The sequence below is a fragment of the Balaenoptera acutorostrata genome, chromosome 9 (genome assembly GCF_949987535.1).
Source record: "Balaenoptera acutorostrata chromosome 9, mBalAcu1.1, whole genome shotgun sequence".
Taxonomy (NCBI): domain Eukaryota; kingdom Metazoa; phylum Chordata; class Mammalia; order Artiodactyla; family Balaenopteridae; genus Balaenoptera; species Balaenoptera acutorostrata.
Window position 1 is genome coordinate 85319691 of NC_080072.1, and position 22295 is coordinate 85341985.

At 37.4% G+C, this 22295-nt stretch overlaps 1 protein-coding gene across 2 annotated transcripts in view; it reads left to right on the plus strand.

Annotated features, from left to right (window-relative positions):
* CWF19L2 (CWF19 like cell cycle control factor 2) overlaps window positions 1-22295 on the plus strand; it is a 185528-nt gene that overhangs the window by 15479 nt on the left and 147754 nt on the right. For both annotated transcript variants that reach the window (XM_007182672.3, XM_057553460.1), the window contains exons 4-5: window positions 7024-7134; window positions 7891-8010. In XM_007182672.3, the coding sequence (XP_007182734.1) occupies window positions 7024-7134; window positions 7891-8010 (231 nt within the window). The remainder of the gene's footprint in view (window positions 1-7023; window positions 7135-7890; window positions 8011-22295) is intronic.

A 22295-nucleotide genomic window follows, 5' to 3' on the forward strand; every position in this document is an offset into this window, starting at 1 on the left:
GTGCATAAATATAGAATATTTGTTTTTCTCTTTCTGACTTACTTCACTTTGTATGACAGTCTCTAGGTCCATCCACGTCTCTACAGATGACCCAATTTCATTCCTTTTTATGGCTGAGTAATATTCCATTCCATTGTAGATATGTACCACATCTTCTCTATCTGTTCGTCTGTCGATGGGCATTTAGGTTGCTTCCATGACCTGGCTATTGTAAATAGTGCTGCAGTGAACATTGGGGTGCATGTGTCTTTTTGAATTATGGTTTTCTCCGGGTATATGCCCAGTACTGGGATTGCTGGGTCATATGGTAATTCTATTTTTAGTTTTTTAAGGAACATCCATACTGTTCTCCATAGTGGTTGTATCATTTTACCTTCCCACCAACAGTGCAAGAGCATTCCCTTTTCTCCACACCCTCTCCAGCATTTGTTGTTTGTAGATTTTCTGATGATGCCTATTCTAACTGGTGTGAGATGATACCTCATTGTAGTTTTAATTTGCATTTCTCTAATAATTAGTGATGTTGAGCAGATTTTCATGTGCCTCTTGGCCATCTGTATGTCTTTGGAAAAATGTCTATTTAGGTCTTCTGCACATTTTTTGATTGGCTTGTTTTTTTAGTATTGAGCTGCATGAGTTGTTTTCATATTTTGGAGATTAATCCTTTGTCAGTTGCTTCACTTGCAAATACGTCTCCCATTCTGATTGTTGCCTTTTCCTCTGGTTTATGGTTTCCTTAGCTGTGCCAAAGATTTTAAGTTTAATTAGGTCCCATTTGTTTATTTTTGTTTTTATTTTCATTATTCTAGGAGGTGGGTTAGAAAAGATCTTGCTGTGATTTATGTCAAAGAGTGTTCTTCTTATGTTTTCCTCTAAGAGTTTTATAGTATCCAGTCTTACATTTAAGTCTTTAATCCATTTGGAGTTTATTTTTGTGTATGGTGTTAGGGAGTGTTCTAATTTCGTTCTTTTACATGTAGCTGTCCAGTTTTCCCAGCACCACTTATTGAAGAGACTGTCTTTTCTCCATTGTATATCTTTGCCTCTTTTGTCATAGGTTAGTTGACCATAGGTGCATGGGTTTATCTCTGGGCTTTCTATCTTGTTCCATTGATCTAAATTTCTGTTTTTGTGCCAGTACCATATTGTCTTGATTACTGTAGCTTTGTAGTGTAGTCTGAAGTCAGGGAGTCTGATTCCTCCAGCTCCATTTTTTTACCTTGAGATTGCTTTTGCTATTTGGGGTCTTTTGTGTCTCCATACAAATTTTAAGATTTTTTTTGTTCGGGTTCTGTAAAAAATGCCATTGGTAATTTGATAGGGATTGCATGGAATCTGTGGATTGCTTTGGGTAGTATAGTCATTTTCACAGTATTGATTTTTCCAGTCCAAGAACATGGTATATCTCTCTGTCTGTGTCATCTTTGATTTCTTTCATCAGTGTCTTATAGTTTTCTGAGTACAGGTCTTTTACCTCCTTAAGTAGGTTTATTCCTAGGTATTTTATTCTTTTTGTTGCAGTGGTGAATGGGATTGCTTCCTCAATTTCTTTTTCTGATCTTTCGTTATTAGTGTATAGGAATGCAAGAGATTTCTGTGCATTAATTTTGTATCCTGCAACTTTACCAGATTTATTGATGAGTTCTAGTAGTTTTCTGGTGGCATCTTTAGGATTTTCCATGTATAGTATCATGTCATCTGTAAACAGTGACAGTTTTACTTCTTCTTTTCCACTTTGTATTCCTTTTATTTCTTTTTCTTCTCTGATTGCCGTGGCTAGGACTTCCAAAACTATGTTGAATAAGTGTGGCGAGAGTGGACATCCTTGTCTTGGTCCTGATCTTAGAGGAAATGCTTTCAGTTTTTCACTGTTGAGAATGATATTTGCTGTGGGTTTGTCATATATGGCCTTTATTATGTTGAGGTAGTTTTCCTCTATGCCCACTTTTTGGAGAGTTTCTATCATAAATGGGTGTTGAGTTTTGTCAAAAGCTTTTTCTGCATCTATTGAGATGATCATAGGGTTTTTATTCTTCAATTTGTTAGTATGGTGTATCACATTGATTGATTTGCATATATTGAAGAATCTTTGCATCCCTGTGATAAATCCCAATTAATCATGGTGTATGATCCTTTTAATGTGTTGTTGGATTGTATTTGCTAGCATTTTTTTAAGCGTTTTTGCATTTGCATCAGTGATATTGGTCTGTAATTTTCTTTTTTTGTAGTATCTTTAGTTTTGGTATCAGGGTGATGGTGGTCTCGTAGAGTGAGTTTGGGAGTGTTCGTTCCTCTGCAATTTTTTGGAAGAGTTTGAGAAGGATGGGTGTTAGCTCTTCTCTAAATGTTTGATAGAATTCACCTGTGAATCCATCTGGTCCGGGACTTCTGTTTGTTGGAAGATTTTTAATCACAGTTTCAATTTCATTACTTGTGATTGTTCATATTTTCTGTTTCTTCCTGGTTCAGTCTTGGAAGGTTATACCTCTCTAAGAATTTGTCCATTTCTTCCAGGTTGTCCGTTTTATTGGCATAGGGTTGCTTGTAGTAGTCTCTTAGCATGCTTAGTATTTCTGCGGTGTCTGTTGTAACTTCTCCTTTTTCATTTCTAATATTATTGATTTGAGTCCTCTCCCTCTTTTTCTTGATGAGTCTGGCTAACGGTTGATCAATTTTGTTTATCTTCTCAAAGAACCAGCTTTTAGTTTTATTGATCTTTGCTATTGTTTTCTTTGTTTCTATTTCTTTTATTTTGGCTCTGATCTTTATGACTTCTCTCCTTCTGCTAACTTTGGGTTTTGTTTGTTCTTCTTTCTCTAGTTCCTTTAGGTGTAAGGTTAGATTATTTATTTGAGATTTTTCTTGTTTCTTGAGGTAGGCTTGTATAGCTATAAACTTCCCTCTTAGAACTGCTTTTGCTGCATCCCATAGGTTTTGGATCGTCATGTTTTCATTGTCATTTGTCTCTAGGTATTTTTTGATTTCCTCTTTGATTTCTTCAGTGATCTCTTCGTTATTTAGTAATGTATTGTTTAGCCTGCACGTGTTTGTGTTTTTTATGTTTTTTTCCCTGTAATTTATTTCTAATCTCATAGCATTATGGTTGGAAAAGATGCTTGATATGATTTCAATTTTCTTAAATTTACTGAGGCTTGATTTGTGACCCGAGATGTGATCTATCCTGGGGAATGTTCCATGTGCACTTGAGAAGAAAGTGTAATCTTTTTTCGGATGGAATGTCCTATAAATATTAATTAAATCGAACTGGTCTGTTTTGTCATTTAAAGTTTGTATTTCCTTATTAATATCCTGTCTGGGTGATCTGTCCATTGGTGTAAGTGAGGTGTTTAAATCCCCCACTATTATTATGTTACTGTCGATTTCCTCTTTTATAGCTGTTAGCATTTGCCGTATGTATTGAGGTACTCCTATGGTGGGTGCATATATGTTTATAATTGTTATATCTTCTTGGATTGATCCCTTGATCATTTTGTAGTGTCCTTCCTTGTCTCTTGTAACATTTTTTATTTTAAAGTCTAGTTTATCTGATTTGAGTATTGCTACTCCAGTTTTCTTTTGATTTTCATTTGCATGGAATATCTTTTTCCATACCCTCACTTTCAGTCTGTATGTGTCCCTAGTTCTGAAGTGGGTCTCTTGTAGACAGCATATGTATGGGTCTTGTTTTTGTATCCATTCAGTGAGCCTGTGTCTTTTGGCCGGAGCATTTAATTCATTCATGTTTAAGGTAATTATCGATATGTATGTTCCTATGACCATTTTCTTAATTGTTTTCGGTTTGTTTTTGTAGGTCCTTTTCTTCTGTTGTGTTTCCCCCTTAGAGAAGTTCCTTTAGCATTTGTTGTAGAGCTAGTTTGGTGGTGCTGAATTCTCTTAGCTTTTGCTTGTCTGTAAAGCTTTTGATTTCTCTGTCGAATATGAATGAGATCGTTGCTGGGTAATGTTGCTTGTAGGTTGTTCCCTTTCATCACTTTAAATATATTGTGCCACTCCCCTCTGCCTTGTAGTTTCTGTTGAGAAATCAGCTGTTAACCTTATGGGAGTTCCCTTGTATGTTGTTTGTCATTTTTCTCTTCTTGCTTTTAATAAGTTTACTTTGTCTTTAAGTTTTGTCAGTTTGATTACTATGTGTCTCGGCGAGTTTCTCCTTGGGTTTCTCCTGCCTAGGACTCTCTGCGCTTCCTGGACTTGGGTGGCTATTTTCTTTCCTGTGTTAGGGAAGTTTTCGACTATAATCTCTTCAAATATTTTCTCTGGTCCTTTCTCTCCTCTCCTTCTGGGACCCCTATAATGCGAATGTTGGTTTGTTTAATGTTGTCCCAGAGGTCTCTTAGGCTCTCTTCATTTCTTTTCATTCTTTTTTCTTTATTTTGTTCTGCGGCAGTGAATTCCACCATTCTGTCTTCCAGGTCACTTTTCTGTTCTTCTGCCTCAGTTATTCTGCTGTTGATTCCTTCTAGTGTATTTTTCATTTCAGTCATTGTATTGTTCATATCTGTCTGTTTGTTTTTTAATTCTTCTAGATGTTTTTTCTTTTATTCTTCTAGGTCTTTGTTAAACATTTTTTGCATCTTCTCGATCTTTGCCTCCATTCTTTTTCTGAGGTCCTGGATCATCTTCACTATCATTATTGTGAATTCTTTTTCTGGAAGGTTGCCTATCTCCACTTCATTTAGTTGTTTTTCTGGGGTTTTACCTTGTTCCTTCATTTGGTACATAGTCCTCTGCCTTTTTATTTTGTCCATCTATCTGTGAATGTGGTTTTCATTCCACAGGCTGCAGGATTGTGGTTCTCCTTCTGCGGTCTGCCCTCTGGTGGGTGAGTCTAAGAGGCTTGTGCGTTTCCTGATGGGAGGGACTGGTGGTGGGTAGATCTGGGTGTTGCTCTGGTAGGCAGAGCTCAGTAAAACTTTAATCCTCTTTTCTGCTGATGGGTGGGGCTGAGTTCCCTCCCTGTTGGTTGTTTGGCCTGAGGTGACCCAACACTGCAGTACAGGCTATTTGGTGGGGCTAATGTTGGAATCTGGGAGGGCTCATGCCAAGGAGTACTTCCCAGAACTTCTACTGCCAGTGTCCTTGTTCCTGCAGTGAGCCACAGCTGCCCCCTGCCTCTGCAGGAGACCCTCCAACACTAGCAGGTAGGTCTAGTTCAGTCTAGACCGATGCTCCTTCCCCATGGGTCATTATGCACACAGTACTTTGTGTGTGCCCTCCAAGAGTGGAGTTTCTATTTCCCTCAGTCCTGTTGAAGTCCTGCAATCAAATCCCGCTAGCCTTCAAAGTCTGATTCTCTGGGAATTCCTCCTGTTGCCATACCCCCGGGTTGGGAAGCCTGACATGGGGCTCAGGACCTTCACTCCAGTCGGTGGACTTCTGTGGTATAATTGTTCTCCAGTTTTGAGTCACCCACCTAGCGGTTATGGGGTTTGATTTTATTGTGATCGTGCCCCTCTTACCATGTCATTGCACCTTCTTCTTTGTCTTTGGATGTGGGGTATCTTTTTTGGTGAGTTCCAGTGTTCTGTCAATGATTGTTGAGCTGTTGTGATTCCGGTGCTCTTGCAAGAGGGAGTGAGCGCACGTCCTTCTACTCTGCCATCTTGAACCAATCTCTAAGTTTTCTTTCATATGGAAGAAATCAAGTAGGCAATTTAGTGTGGTCCTCTGGGACCAAATCTTCTAGTTTTGTTCCTTCATTGTCTTTAAGAAGTACCTCTTAGTCTAGATAACAGGAATGAGGATGCTCTCTTTTTTGTAACTTCCAGAAAGTCCTATATAGTACTTTCATTTCCACCTTATTGGAGACTTGATTAAGGTTTCACTCTCCAGCAAGGGAGGCACATTACATCTCCAAATAAAATTGGGTTCTATTGGTAGGAAAAAAAAGGCATAACAGTAGTCTTTATGACAGGGAGTCAAAGAAGAGGAGTACTGTGGTCGGATATGCCTTTTATAATACTCTAAAGGTATTTAGGGTGGGGGTTGGAGAATGAAAGTGAGCAGGAAAGACTGGGGTTTTGGAGACTAATTTGATTTTTCCAGTTGTCTAAGTGAGAGATAAGCAGATCTGAATATATATTAGTTGTGACTCTTGGTTGTAGGTAGCAGAAACGAAACTTAAATTGGTTTAACCACCCCCCCCCCCACCAAAAAAGGGAGTGATTTATTATTAGAACACAAAAGTCTGATAGGACATAAAGGAATGCACCTGGGTTTTAGGAATAGCTCGAACTAGAGTCATGAATGCTTTTATGAATCTTCTTACCATCTTCCTTTTTTTCCCCTCTAAGTTCTATTTTTGCTTTTCTTTATATAGATAAATTTTTCCTGAATTCTGTGCCTCATGACAGAAATGGTCTCTGCCAATGCCTCTCGAGTTCTCCTTTGTTATAGAGTAAACCATTTAGCCTTGATTTCAAATTCCTGGAGAGTGACTATGATTGAAATTAATTGGTTCAGGTGCCTACCTCTGAAACAGTCAGCTGTGACCAGGGATGGAGGTGAACTCCCATGATAATCATTTGGTGTTCACTGTAGTTGAGAAATCTTCTGGAAATGACAGTCGTAGGTTTAGATGGGAGGAGTAAGATGATCCTGAGATTTCTGACTCGAGTAAGTGGGTGGTTTGTGATGCCAGGTAGCTCAATTCAAATATATAGAAGAAGGATCAAGTATTGTGGAAGTAGATGCTGGGTTCACTTTTTGTTCTTACTGTGTTCAGCATGGCATTTAAATATTGTAGGCAGTTGTTTAAATCACGGAAACTTTGGGTGGATAAATTAGAAAGATATCAGTATAATTGTGGTAGTTTAAGTCATGAGAGAGGATTTAATGTCCCAAGGGGAATGTCTAGAGATTAACAAGTATAATTAGCAAAGACTGGAAACCCAAACAAAGTTGATACTTAAGGGTTGAGAAAAGGAGGAAGAGTGGAACCACACAGAGTTTTTATGTGGAAGTATGTAAATTTGAGAATTCTAATTATATGCTAAATATTCTTAGAGCTCTGAAGATGAGTGGGTTGAGGCTGTTCCCTCCCACACTACTGGCAAGGAAAAGGCCTGGAAGGTGAAAGATGAAAAGTCAGAAAAAGAAGACAACCAAGTTATTCAGGTAAGCTGCCTGATTTTAAACAAAGAAGCGTCAACTTACAAGAGTAGATGAATGTTAAAATGAAAGATGATTGTAATTTATTCAGAAGAAAAACTAGACTTTGTAAACAGTATACTTTTATGAGTAATTTTAGCAATAATGCTGTTTGCTGATCCTTTGGGCTCCCCTTCTTCTCCTGTGGGAAAGTTAGCATTTATCCCTATTTTAGTCCCTCAGAGGGTTTCCTACTTCTGGTTGTTGATAAGGAAGTGGCACTTTTCCCCTTATGTACTTGAAGTCTTGTATTGTTACATCTATCTGACTTTTCTACAGCGAGTAGAGTTCAGTCACGGTTTTTCTTTCCCTTCATTTCATGCCATAATTTTCTTAGCAATGCTTATAGTTGAATAGTTCACAAATTTTGGGTTATAGTTCATACGCCTGAGGAAGAGTGCTATATTTACACTGTTAGCAACAGTGAAGAAAGAAAGGTGAAAAGAACTATGTTTGAGTGCCTGTTGTATATCTGGCATTGGGCTAGATGCCTTAAGTCAGTTTTCTTGTTAACTCCTTAAAACATTCCTGAAAGGTAGGTATTTTAACCCATTTTTACAGGGGAGAGAAGAAGGCTTAGAGAGACTAAGAAACTTTCTTTAAGTTATACAGCCATGTGGGATTTAATCCAGGTTTGAGTGCCTCCAGAATCTCTAATTTATTGCTAAGTGTTTAGTGTTGTTCTAATCAATTTAGATTGAAGTGACTTCTTTTTCTTAACAGAGGGATGAATGGATGACTGTTGATTTTATGTCTGTTAAAACTGTGTCATCATTATCACTCAAAGCTGAAAAGGAAACTATAAGGAAAATAGAGCAAGAGAAAACCCAAGCACTTGAACAGGTAAGAACATTTAAAATGCTTTAACTTTCTGATTTGCCTTTAACTGATACACATTTATGTAAATGCAGTTTTACTTGTAAGATATTATTTTTTGTGGTATTTAATAAATCAGTGGGAACAACTATGAAATGTGATATATTCTTTTAAAGTTTTTTTGTAGGAAATGAGTTTAAATGTATATTATATTTATAAATCTAGGGCATATATGGTTGAGTACAGAATTTGGTTTACACCTGAAAATCTTCAAGGTGAGAATTTAAAGCATTCTTGAGTTGGTAGTGCCTTGAAATGATTGGCAGAAATAACTACCAGTCCTTTCTAAAGGATGACACTGTCAATTTAGGCCTCACAGGTCTCCCAGAAGCAAGTTCTATGGCATTTAAGGTCATAATCTAAAATCATACTATACATGAAAATGTAACGATAGTCCATGAATGAGAGTCATCTGAAACAATAAACAACAGAATCAGACTCATAAAACCTTTATCTTTTGGAATATTTAATAGCTTATATAGTAATAGTAGGTATCAAAAATGTGAATAACGGTTAAAAGATTAATAAGAAGGTGGATTTGAGAAAGAGCCAATATTAGAAATGAAAAATATTAGAGTTGAAATTAGAAACTTGTAAAATGGTGAAACAACAATACAGCTGAAGACAGAATTAGTGAACAAGAAGATAGTCTTTAAGAATTTAGACTATCAAATTCAAGAATTTGAATGCAACATAGAGGCACAAATAAATGAAAAATATGAAAGAGTGATCATGAAGTCCTATGATCAATGTTTTGTGTTTTTGTTTCTTCCCCAGTTTGATTTTAATTCTGAAAATGTTGGTGTGGTAAACTGTATTGGCTTTATAATTAAGTAGCTGCCCATTTGGAACTTTGGGGCCAGAGGTTTTTGGAATATCTTTACTAAGTTCTGTTTTGTCTCTGAGTTAGACCTGAGGAAGTTAGGGGGAAAGTACCAAAGGGGTGTAACCAGTGGGTAGTAGAGCAAGAAAGAGGAGCTGCATGAAGTCAGAAAGTTGATTTTACCCATTGTGATTACATGCTTGCTTCTGAAATCGTGCTCTGCTGTTTGTGGGCATGAATGGTCTGGTATGTTTGGGTATCCCTGGCTTATGATCTTAGGTTTTGCACAGATTCGTCTGTTCTCTATATCAAACAACAGAATGTAGTAAACTCTTGAGTATCTTTAATACATTGAGATAGTGATTAGTTTTTCTTAGAAATACTGTTACAGAAAACCACCTTTCCTTTCCTAAGAAGCTATAGTACTTTGTCATGCTTATCTTACCAACTTTCCAGCATTGAATTACAGCTTTTCTAATTAATATAATATTTTCTTACAAATTCTATATAAACTTCTCTGATTCAAGTAAGTCAGTGTCTGTTGATTTGCTCATTTGCTTATGTAGTTTTTGTCTTTTTTTTTGCACCTATATCATCTTTTCCATTCCTGCTGCTACTCCTAGTTTAAATGCCATTTGTTAGTTTATGTCTTCACCTCTTTGTCTCATTTATATCATCTTTACTGGAGCTGAGTTAATATATGAAGTGAACTGAAGACAGCCCCTGGAACTAAGAACTGGTTAACATTAAATATTATTATGGTTCAGGCCCTAATTTACTCTTGCCTGGGCAGTTACAATAACGTTTTTGTTTTTCAGCATCCTACGACTGATGTCAGACTAACTTTTTCAAAGTACAGCTTTTGTCATGGTATTATTCTGTTTAGAAATCTTCAGTGATTGAAGTTAAGGGGAACGTGTCTTTGCTGTTTGTAGTATTTCCTTTTCCGTGGATGAAGCTCTGCTAGTGGTGTTTCATGCCACCCTTCTTTCTCATTCTGTCCTTGAGGATATGAAGTACATTTTCTATTAGAAAATTTGCAAAGGATAAACTGGGCATACTTGACTTAGCCCTGCCTTTCCTGCTTATGGAACAGACTGCTTGCAGAGATTGTGTGGGGAATGATATGAAGTGGGGGGTTGGTTCAGTGCATTCTACACCTGGGAAAATCTGCCTCGTTGTGGGGTTCAGTTAACAGATGCATTTGGTGTTCACTGAAAGAAAAATTCCAATTTAGCCTTCATTAGCAATAAAGGTAATTTTTGTCTTTTATTTCTTATGCTTTTTTTATGTTTCTTAACTTGCTCAGAGCCTAGATTGAAAAGAAAGGTGCTATATTTATTATTCTTTTTTAAAGACCACAAAATGCTGCCTGCAAATAGAGTCCAAACACATTAGATTGGACACTTTCCTTTGGGTGATCTGCATCTCAACCAAAATAGTTTAATTAATTTCTGTTGTATTTCTCTGCAAATTCCTGTCTCTGAATTTTTGTTCATCTGGATTTTTCTAAGTACATGCCCTCTATTCTTGTATGACTGCATCCTGTTTATCCTTCAAGGCCTAACTTGATATATATGATGAAATTCTTATTATTTTGCTTGATTGAAATAAATCTCTGCTTCCTTTATGTTCCTATAGCACTTTATTTGTTCCTTTACTATATAGTACTTGTAGTTTTCTATAAAGCACTGTAATTTAATAGTCTTATCCTGTTTCCCTTATGAGATTATAAACTTCTTGGGAAACTGTAGGTGCTTCTTTTTTTTTTGTATATTTGAAATTGTACAGTATTATTCTTTTACCCATGAATTTATTTTGCTCTGTAAATGCCTGGATTTAGTCCTGATGTATGATAACCTGTAGTAATTTTTGGTTTTTGCTTAGGTAAGAATTCAGATTATTGTGTACCGAAGTAAATCATCTAGATTAATGAGTGAGACAAGCCAGTTTTCAAACATCCACATATTTTCTTTCTATCAAATGATGGTTACAGTTTTTATTTTTATAATAAGTCTTTAAAAGTTTTATTGTATTTTAATTTAATCTAATTTTTTTATTGAAGTATGGTTGACATACAGTATTAGTTTCAGGTGTACACCTTAGTTGTTCAATATTTTTATAGATTATACTCCATTTAAAGTTATTATAAAACAATGGCTATAATTCCCTGTGCTGTACAATATATCCTTGTAGTTTATTTACTTTATACATAGTAGTTTGTACATCTTAATCCCCTACCTCTATTGAGCCCCTTGACCTTACCTTTCCTCACTGGTGACCACTAGTTCTATCTGTGAGTCTGTTTTGTTATATATTCATTTTATTCCACATATAAGTAATAACTACAGTATTTGGCGTATTTCACTAAGCATAAAATCCTGTAGGTCCGTCCATATTGTTGCAAATGGCAGAATTTCATTTATTTTTATCGTTGAGAAATAGTCCTCTGTGTGTGTGTGTGTGTGTGTGTGTGTGTGTGTGTGTGTGTGTGTATCACAACTTGTTTATTCATTCATCTATTGGTGGATACTTAGGTTGCTTCCATATCTTGGGTGTTGTGAATAATTCTGCTATGAACATTGGGTGCATATATCTTTTTGAATTAGTCTTTTCATTTTCTTTGAATATGTACCTCAGAAGTGGAATTTTTGGATCATATGGTAGTTCTATTTTTAGTTTTTTGAGGAAAGTTCTTATTGTTTTCCATAGTGGCTGTACCAATTTACATTCCTACTAGAAATGTACTAGGATTCTCTTTTCTCCACGTCACCAACATGTTATTTGTGGTCTTTTTGATGATGGCCATTCTGACAGGTGTGAGGTGGTACCTCATTGTGGTTTTCATTTGCAATTCCTTGATGATTAGTGATGTTGAGAATCTTTTTATGTGCCTGTTGGCCATATGTATGTTTTCTTTGGAAAAATGTCTATTCAGGTCTCTGCCCATTTTTTTAATTGGGTTGTTTTTTTGATAGTGAGTTCTTTGAGCTGTTTATATATAATTTTGAATATTAACCCCTTATCAGAAATATCATTTGCAAATATTTTCTCCCATTCAGTAGGTTGTCTTTCCTTTTGTTGATGGTTTCCTTTGCAGTGTCAAAGCTTTTAAGTTTAATTAGGTTCCATTTGTTTATTCTGGGTTTTTTTCCTTTACCTGAGGTGATAGATCCAGAAAAATACTGCTACAATTTATTGGAAAGAGTGTTTTGCCTGTGTTTTCTTCGAGATTTCTGGTTTCTGTTCTTACATTTAGGTCATCAATCCATTTTGAGTTTATTCTTTGTATATGGTATTAGAGAATGTTCTAATTTCATTCTTTTACATATAGTTGTACATTGTCCTAGCACCACTTACTGCAGAGACTGTTTTTCTCTATTGTATATTCTTGTCTCCTTTGTCATAGATCAATTGAACCACTGGTGTGTGTGTTGATTTCTTAGCTGCCTATTCTGTTCTATTGATCTATGTGTGTGTTTTTGTGCCAGTATCATACTGTTTGGATTACTATAGCTTTGTAGTAATGTCTAAAGTGAGGGAATGTTTTACCTCCAGCTTTTTTCTTTTTTCTCAAGATTGTCTTGGCTATTTGGGGTCTTTTGTTGTTCCATATAAATTTTAGGATTATTTATTCTAAATCTTTGAAAAATGTCTTGGGTATTTTGATAGGGATTGCTTTGGGTAGTATGGATATTATAATAGCATTCTAATAATTTGTGAACATGGTATATCTATTTCTTTTACCATCTTTAATTTCCTTCATCTTTGTCCTATATTTTCAGAGTATAGGTCCTTTACCTCCTTGGTTAAGTTTATTCCGAGGTATTTTATTCTTTTTTGATTCAATTGTAAATGGGATTTTTTTTCTTGAATTCTCTTTCTGATAATTCATCATTAGTATATAGAAAAGCAACAGATTTCGGTATGCTAATCTGTATTCTGAACTTTTATAAAATTTATTTCTTAGTTTTAATAGTTTTCTGGTGAAGACTTTAGGGTTTTCTATATATAGTATCATGTCATGGGCAAATAGTGTCAGTTTTACTTCTTCCTTTCCAATTTTGACACCTTTTATTTCTTAATCTTGTCTGATTGATGTGGGTAGGTCTTCCAATACTGTGTTGAATGAAAGTGGAGAGAGTGGGCAACATTGTCTTGTTCCTGATTTTATTTTATTTTATTATTTATTTTTTTAAAACAGGATTCTTTTTTTTTTTAAGTTTTAAAAAAATTTATTTATTTATTTATTTATTTATTTATTTTTAGCTGTGTTGGGTCTTCGTTTCTGTGCGAGGGCTTTCTCTAGTTGCGGCAAGTGGGGGCCACTCTTCATCGCAGTGTGTGGGCCTCTCACTATCGTGGCCTCTCTTGTTGCGGAGCACAGGCTGCAGACGCGCAGGCTCAGTAGTTGTGGCTCACGGGCCCAGTTGCTCCGCGGCATGTGGGATCTTCCCAGACCAGGGCTCGAACCCGTGTCCCCTGCATTGGCAGGCAGATTCTCAACCACTGCGCCAGCAGGGAAGCCCTATTTTATTTTTTTATACTTGATTTAATGAAAAATTTTTTTATTGGAGTATAATTGCTTTGCAATGTTGTGTTAGTTTCTGCTGCAGAACAAAGTGAATCAGCTATATGTATACATACATTCCCTCCCTCTTGAGCCTCCTTCCAACCCCCGCCCCATCCCACTCATCTAGTTCATCACAGAGTACCGAGCTGAGCTCCCTGTGCTATACAGAAGCTTCCCACTAGCTATTTATTTTACACATGGTAGTGTATACAGGTCAGTGCCACTCTCAATTCGTCCCACTCTCCCCTTCCCCCACATGTCCAGAAGTCCATTCTCTACATCTATGTTTCTTTTCCTGCCCTGGAAATAGGTTCTTCAGTACCATTTTTCTAGATTCCATATATATGCCTTAATGTACAGTATTTGTTTTTCTTTTTCTGACTTACTTCACTCTGTATGACAGACTCTAAGATCATCCTCATCAATAAAAATGACCCAATTTTGTTCCTTTTTATGGCTGAGTAATATTCCATAGTATATATGCACCACATCTTCTTTATCCATTCATCTGTCGATGGACATTTAAGTTGCTTCCATGTCCTGGCTATTGTTAATAGTGCTGCAGTGAACATTGTGGTTCATATATCTTTTGAATTATGGTTTTCTCAGGGTATATGTCCAGTAGTTGGATTGCCAGGTCATATTGTAGTTTTATTTCTAGTTTTTTAAGGAACCTCCATACTGTTCTCCAAAGTGGCTGTATCAATTTATGTTCTCACCAACGGTGCAAGAGGGTTCTCTTTTCTCCACACCCTCTCCAGCATTTACTGTTTGTAGATTTCTTGATAATGGCCATTCTGACTGGTGTGAGGTGATACCTCATAGTAGTTTTGATTTGCATTTTTCTAATAAATAGTGATGTTGAGCATCTTTTCATGTGTTTGTTGGCCAGCTGTATGTCTTCTTTGGAGAAATGTCTATTTAGGTCTTTGACCCAGTTTTGGACTGGGTTGTTTTTTTGATATTTAGCTGTATGAGCTGTGTGTATATTGTGGATATTAGTCCTTTGTCACTTGCTGTGTTTGCAAATATTTTCTCCATTCTGAGGGTTGTCTTTTCGTCTTGTTTATGGCTTCACGTGCTGTGCAAAAGCTTTTAAGTTTCATGAGGTCCCATTTATTTATTTTTGTTTTTATTTTCATTACTCTAGGAGATGAGTCAAAAAGGATCTTGTTGTGATTTATGTCAAAAAGTGTTCTTCCTATGTTTTCTTCTAAGAGTTTTATAGTGTCTAGCCTTACATTTAGGTCTTTAATCCATTTTGAGTTTATTTTTGTGTATGGTGTTAGGGAGTGTTCTAATTTCATTCTTTTACATGTTGCTGTCCAGTTTCCCCTGCACCATTTATTGAAGAGACTGTCTTTTCTCCATTGTATATTCTTGTCTCCTTTGTCAAAGATCAGGTGGCCGTAAGTGTGTGGATTTATCTCTGGGCTTTCTTTTCTGTTCCATTGATCTATATTTCTGTTTTTGTGCCAGTACCATACTGTCTTAATTACTGTAGCTTTGTAGTATAGTCTGAAGTGAGGGATCCTGATTCCTCCAGCTCCATTTTCTTTCTGAAGATTGTTTTGGCTATTTGGGGTCTTTTGTGTTTCCATACAAATTGTAAAATTTTTCCTCTAATTCTGTTCAAAATGCCATTGGTAATTTGATAGGGATTGCATTGAATCTGTAGATTGCTTTGGGTAGTATAGTTATTTTCACAGTGTTGACTCTTCCAGTCCAAGAACATGGATCTCTCCATTTGTTTGTGTCATTTCTGATTTCTTTCATCAGTGTCTTATAGTTTTCTGCATACAGGTCTTTTGCCACCTCAGGTAGGTTTATTCCTAGGTATTTTATTCTTTTTGTTGCAGTGGTAAATGGGATTTTTTCCTTAATTTCTCTTTCTGATTTTTCAGTGTTAGTATATAGTAATGCAAGAGATTTCTATATTAATTTTGTGTTCTTTGCCTTTACTAATTTCATTGATTAACTCTAGCAGTTTTCTGGTGGTCTCTTTAGGATTTTCCAAGTATAGTATCCTGTCATCTGCAAACAATGACAATTGTACTTCTTCATTTCCAGTTTGTATTCCTTTTATTTCTTTTTCTTCTCTGATTGCTGTGGCTAGGAATTCCAAAACTATGTTGAATAATAGTGGTCAGAGTGGGCACTCTTGTTACTGATGTTAGAGGAAATGCTTTCAGTTTTTCACCATCGAGAATAATGAATAATGTTTGCTGTGGGTTTGTCATATATGGCCTTCATTATGTTGAGGTAGGTTCTCTCTAATCCCACTTTCTGGAGAGTTTTTATCATAAATGGGTGTTGAATTTTGTCTAAAGTTTTTTCTGCATCTGTTGAGATTATCATATGGTTTTTATCCTTCAGTTTGTTAACATGGTGTATCACAGTGATTGATTTGCGTATATTGAAGAATCCTTGCATCCCTGGGATAAATCTCACTTGATCATGGTGTATGATCCTTTTAATGTCTTCCTGGATTCGGTTTGCTAGTAGTTTTTTGAGGATTTTTACATCTATGTTCATCAGTGGTATTGAACGGTAATTTTCTTTTTTGTGTGATATCTTTGTCTGGTTTTGGTATCAGGGTGATGGTGGCCTCGTAGAATGAGTTTGGGAGTGTTCTTCCCTCTGCAATTTTTCGAAGAGTTTCAAAAGGATAGGTGTTAGCTCTTCTCTAAATCTTTGTTAGAATTCGCCTGTGAAGCCATTTGGCCCTGATCTTTTGTTTTTTGGGAGTTTTAAAATCACAGTTTCAATTTCAGTACTTGTGATTGGTCTGTTTATATTTTCTGTTTCTTCCTGGTTCAGTTTTGGAAGGGTGTACCTTTCTAAGAATTTGTCTGTTATTTCCAGGTTGTCCATTTTTTGGCATATAGTTGCTTGTAGTAGTCTCTTAACAATATTTTATATTTCTGTGGTGATAGTTATAACCTCTTTTTCATTTCTAATTTTATTGATTTGAGTCCTGTCTCTTTTTTTCTTGATGAGTTTGGCTAATGGTTTATCAATTTTGTTTATCTTCTCAAAGAACCAGCTTGTAGTTTCATTGATTTTTGCTGTTGTTTTCATTGTTCTATTTCATTTATTTCTGCTCTGTTTTTTATGATTTCTTTCCTTCTATTAACCTAGGGCTTTGTTTGTTCTTCTTTTTCTAGTTGATTTATGTGTAAGATTAGTTTGTTTATTTGAGATTTTTCTTGTTTCTTGGGGTAGGATTGTATTGCTATAAACTTCCCTCTTAGAGCTGCTTTTGCTGCACCCCATAGATTTTATGTCCTTGTGCTTTCATTGTCATTTGATTCAAGGTATTTTTTGATTTCCTCTGATTTTTTTCAGTGATCTCTTGGTTATTTAGTAGCACATTGTATAATTTCCGTGTGTTTGTGTTTTTTACAGTTTTTTTCCCTGTAATTGATAGCTAGTCTCATATTGTTGTCCAAAAAGATGCTTGATATGATTTCAATTTTCTAAAATTTATTGAGGCTTGATATGTGACCCAAGATGTGATATATCCTGGAGAATGTTCCGTGTGCACTTAAGAATAACGTTATTCTGCTTTTGGATCGAATGTTCTGCAGATATCAACTAAGTCCATCTGGTCTAATGTGTCATTTAAGGCTTGTGTGTCCTTGTTAATTTTCTTTCTGGATGATTTGTCCATTGGTGTAAGTGTAAAGTCCCCCACTATTATTGTGTTACTGTTGATTTCCCCTTTTATGGCTGTTAGCCTTTGCATTACATATTGAGGTGCTTCTATGTTGGGTGCATAAATAATTAGAATTGTTATGTCTTCCTCTTGGTTTGATCACTGAATCACTATGTAGTGTCCTTCTTTACCTCTTGTAATAGTTTTATTTTAAAGTCTATTTTATTTGATATGAGTATTGGTACTCCAGCTTTCTTTTGATTTCCATTTGCATGGAATATCTTTTTCTATCCCCTCACTTTCAGTCTGCACATGTCCTTATGTCTGAAGTGGGTCTCTTGTAGACAACATGTATAAGGGTCTTGTTTTTGTGTCCATTCAGGCAGTCAGTGTCTTTTGGTTTGCAGATTTAATCCATTTACATTTAAAGTAATATGTATGTTCTTATTACCATATTTTTAATTGTTTTGGCTTTGTTTTTGTAGGTATTTTCCTTCTCTTGTGTTTCCTGCCTAGAGCAGTTCCTTTAGCATTTGTCATAAAGCTTGTTTGGTGGTGCTGAATTCTCTTAACTTTTGCTTGTCTGTAAGGCTTTTGATTTCTCCGTTGCATCTGAATTAGATCCTTACTGGATAGAGTAATATTGGTTGTATGTTTTTCCCTTTCATCAATTTAAATATATCTTGCCTCTCCCTTCTGGCCTGCAGAGTTTATGCTGAAAGATTAGCTGTTAACCTTATGGGAATTCCCTTGTATATTTTTTGTTCCTTTTCCCTTGCTGCTTTTAATATTTTTTCGTTGTGTTAATTTTTGTTAGTTTGATTAATATGTGACTCGGCATGTTTCTCCTTGGATTTATCTTGTATGGGACTTTGCGTTTCCTGGACTTGATTGACTGTTTCCTTTCCCATGTTAGGTTTTTGTCTATAATCTCTTCAAATATTTTCTCAGACCATTTCTCTTTCTCTTCTAATTCTGGGACCCCTATAGTTCGAGTGCTGGTGTGCTAAATGTTGTCCCAGTGGTCTCTGAGACTGTCCTCCGTTCTTTTCATTGTTCTTTCTTTATTCTGCTTTGCGGCAGTTATTTCCGCCATTTATTTTTTTTTAGCATGTTTATTGGAGTATAATTGCTTTGCAATGGTGTGTTAGTTTTTGCTGTATTTCCACCATTCTGTCTTTCAGCTCACTTATCCATTCTTCTGCCTCAGTTATTCTGCTATTGATTCCTTCTAGTGTATTTTTAATTTCAGTTATTGTGTTGTTCATCACTGATTGTTTGTTTTTTAGTTCTTCTAGGTCCTTGTTAAACATTTCTTGCATCTTCTCGATCCTTTCTATTTCCGAGATTTTGGATCAGCTTTACTATCATTACTCTGAATTCTTTTCAGATAGATTGCCTATTTCCTCTTCATTTATTTGGTCTTGTGGGTTTTTACCTTGCTCCTTCATCTGCAAGATATTTCTCTGTTTTCTTATTTTGTTTAACTTACTGTGTTTGAGGTCTCCTTTCCCCAGGCTGCAGGGTCGTATTTCCTCTTTCTTCTGGTCTCTGCCCCCAGTGGGTGAGGTTTGTCCAGTGGCTTGTGTAGGCTTCCTGGTGGGAGGGCTGGTGCCTGCATTCTGGTGGGTGGAGTTGAGTCCTTTCCATCTGTTGGGAAGGGCCATGTCATGTGGTGTGTTTGGGGTGTCTGTGAGCTTAGTATGACTTTAGGCAGCCTGTCTGCTGATGGGTGAGTATGTGTTCCTGTTTTGCTTGTTGTTTGGTGTGAGGCAACTAGCGCTGGGGGCTGCAGGCAGTTGGGTGGATCTGGGTCTTGGATTCAGATAGAGACCTCCGTGAGAGCTTTTGCTGATTAATATTTTCTGGGACTGGGAATTCTCAGGCAGTCCAGTATCCTGGACTCTGTCCTCCTCCCCCAGAGGCTCAGGCCCAACTTTTGGTCGGGGAGCCAAGATCCCACAAGCAGCTTGTCACGGATTAAAGGAAAAAAAGGGACAAACAAAACCCCAAATGGTAAAAGCAAAATCAAATGAGCAAAAACAAAGAAACACACACACACACAAACACACACAGAAGAAACAAAAACACAACCAAAGAAAACAAAAATCAAGAGAACAGCCAGGGCTTCCCTGGTGGCGCAGTGGTTGAGAGTCTGCCTGCTAATGCAGGGGACACGGGTTCGAGCCCTGGCCTGGGAAGATCCCACATGCCGCGGAGCGGCTGGGCCCGTGAGCCACAACTGCTGAGCCTGCGCGTCTGGAGCCTGTGCTCCGCGGCGAGAGAGGCCGCGGTGGTGAGAGGCCCGCGCATCGCGATGAAGAGTGGCCCCCGCTTGCCACAACTGGAGAAAGCCCTCGCACAGAAACGAAGACTCAACACAGCCAAAATCAATCAATCAATCAATCAATCAAAAAAAAAAAAAACACGCATCTGATTCAAGATCCTCATTAAAAAAAAAAAAAAAAAAGAGAACAGCCAAAGAATCCCAAAACGAAATTGAACAATTAAAAACAAAACTAACAAAAACACAAAACAAAAAAAATCAAAGCAGAGTGCCAACAGAAGAATAAAACAAAGAAAACAAAACAGACAAAAATGATTCAAAAACAAAAAAGAAATGGGTACAAAACCCAGAGAACAGGATAGCAAAGGGAAAATGGAAATACAAAAAAATTTTTTAAATATATTAAAAACCGATGAAAAAGCACAGAACAACAGAAAAGCAAAGTAAAAATAGAAACATAAAAAGATCGAAAGTATGTTAAAAAAAACTCGAGACTAAATAAAAGTAAAAATTTAAAAAACCCCAAAAAACCAACAGCAACAACAACAAAGAAAAAGAAAAAAAAACCCAAAACAACAGATTTAACAACAGAATGAATCAAAACTGAGTAAAATTAATAGTAATAATAATGTTTTCCTGGGGTCTCAGCTGTTATTGTCCTTGCCGTGAGCTACAGCCCACCTCTGCCTCCTCAGGAGACTGTCCAATGCCTCTATGCTGGTCTCTGGACCTGCTGTGGGCCCTGTGGGGACAGCTGAGATTCTGATCTGGCCCCACTCGTGTGTGTGCTTGTCCCCAAAGTCCACAGCTGCCAGTTGTAGACCATTTTCATTTTTGGGAATACTCATTGTCCTTTCAGATATTCCATAGGCACAGGGTCTACTTAGCTGATTACAGGGATTTAATTTGCCGCTTGTGCAACTGATGGAAAGATTTACGTTCCTCTTTTTTAGTTGCCCCACCCCTGGGGCTCAGCTGTGTTTTTACCCCCATCTATGTGTGTGGGCCACCCACAGGAGTCTGCTCCTGAGGCTTCCCTGGAGCAGTTGGGTCTGTCCTGGTGAGGACAGGCTGCAGAGGTGGCGCGGCTACTTGGATAGTGGAAGCCCCAGTGGCGCCAGGTACGTGGGGAAGCTGGCAGCCATGGGCGCAAGAGATATGGTCCTAGTGGGAACCTTTTTCTAGTGCCCAGTGGCATGCGTGTGAGGGCCAGCCCTGGCCAGTCTTTTTTTAGCGCCTGGCGGCAGGTGCGCAAGGGCTAGCCCTGTCTGGGTTTTTTGTAGTGCCAGCGACAGGCGCATGAGGGCCAGCCGTGGCAGGGCCTTTTGTATTGCCTGGTGCTAGGCGCTGGCGTGTGGAGAGAGACTGGCTACAGTGGTGGCTCCACCCCCTGCCTGTGACTCAGCAGTAGCGCCCTGCTTCCATGGCATTCTGGTTTTCCTCCATAGGCATTCTCTGTTGCCATTTCCTCCCTCCTGTTCCCTCAGGCCATCTCCCCACAGCCAACAGCAGTTCTTGCCCCGGGTTTGCTCTCCAATCCCCATGCTCCAACTCCCAGTCCCCATGTGCACTGTTGGACACATATTCCAGTCTGGGGCACTTAGGGCCATGGTACGGACTGTCTTTGTAGTTTTCACTCTGTCCCATCTGCCACAGGTCGGTTGCTTCATCCTCCACCGACAGCCTCAAATGCTTCCCTTCTCTCCCAACTGATTACCTCATTGGTGAGGGGGCTTCCCCGGATGAGGGAATTTCTCCCCTGCTTCAGCTCCCACCACTGGCATGCAGGTGCTGTCCCACTTCCTCTCCTCCTCCTTCTCCTTTCTTTCTTCCTACCCAGTTATGCAGGGATCTTTATAGTCCTTTCCGGTGTCCAAGGTCTTCTGCTAGTGTATAGCTGGTGTTCTGTGAGTATTGTTGCATCTGTAAATGTATTCCTGATGCATCCATGGAGAGAGAGGAACTCCACATCCTCCTACTCCTCTGCTGTCTTGGAACCCCTTTGTTCCTGATTTTAGAGGAAAAGCTTTCAGCTTTTCATCATCAAGTATGAGGTTAGCTGTGGATTTGTCACAAATGGTCTTTATTATGTTGAGATATTTTCCCTCTATACCAACTTTGATGAGAGTTTTTGTCACCAAAGGACGTTGAATTTTGTCAAATGCTTTTTGTGTGTCTGTTGAGATGATCATGTGATTTTTTTCCTCCTTTTGTTAATGTGGTGTATCATATTGATTGGTTTGCAAATATTGAACCATCCCTGCATCCCTGGAATAAATCTCACTTGATCATTATGTATGATCCTTTTTATATATTGTTGAATTTGGTTTGCTAATATTTTCTTGAGGATATTTGGATCTTTATTCATCGGAGATATTCACCTGTAATTTTTTTTTTTTGGTAGTGTCTTTGTCTTATTTTAGTATCGGGGTAATTAGCGATGGCCTCATAGAATTAATTTGGGAATGTTCCCTCTTCCTCAGTTTTTTGGAGGTGTTTGAGAAGGTATAGATATTAGTTCTTTTATATATGTTTGGTAGACTTCTCCCAGGAATGGATTTGTTCCTGAATTTTTGTTTGTTGAGAGTTTTTTAAAGTACAAATTCAATTTTACTACTAGTGATCTTTCTGTTCATATGGTTTACTTTGTCCTGATTCAGTCTTGTAAGTTTTTATGTTTCTAGAAGTTTGTTGATTTCTTCTAGGTTGTCTAATTTGTTGGCATTTTAACTGTTCATAGTATTCTGTTATGATATTTTTGTATCTCTGTGATAGCAGTTGTTATATTTCGTCTTTCAGTTCTTATTTTGTTTATTTGGGTCCTCTTTTTTTCTTGATGAATCTGCCTAAAGGCTTATCAGTTTTGTTTATCTTTTCAAAAAATCAACTCTTGGTTTCATTGGTCTTTTCT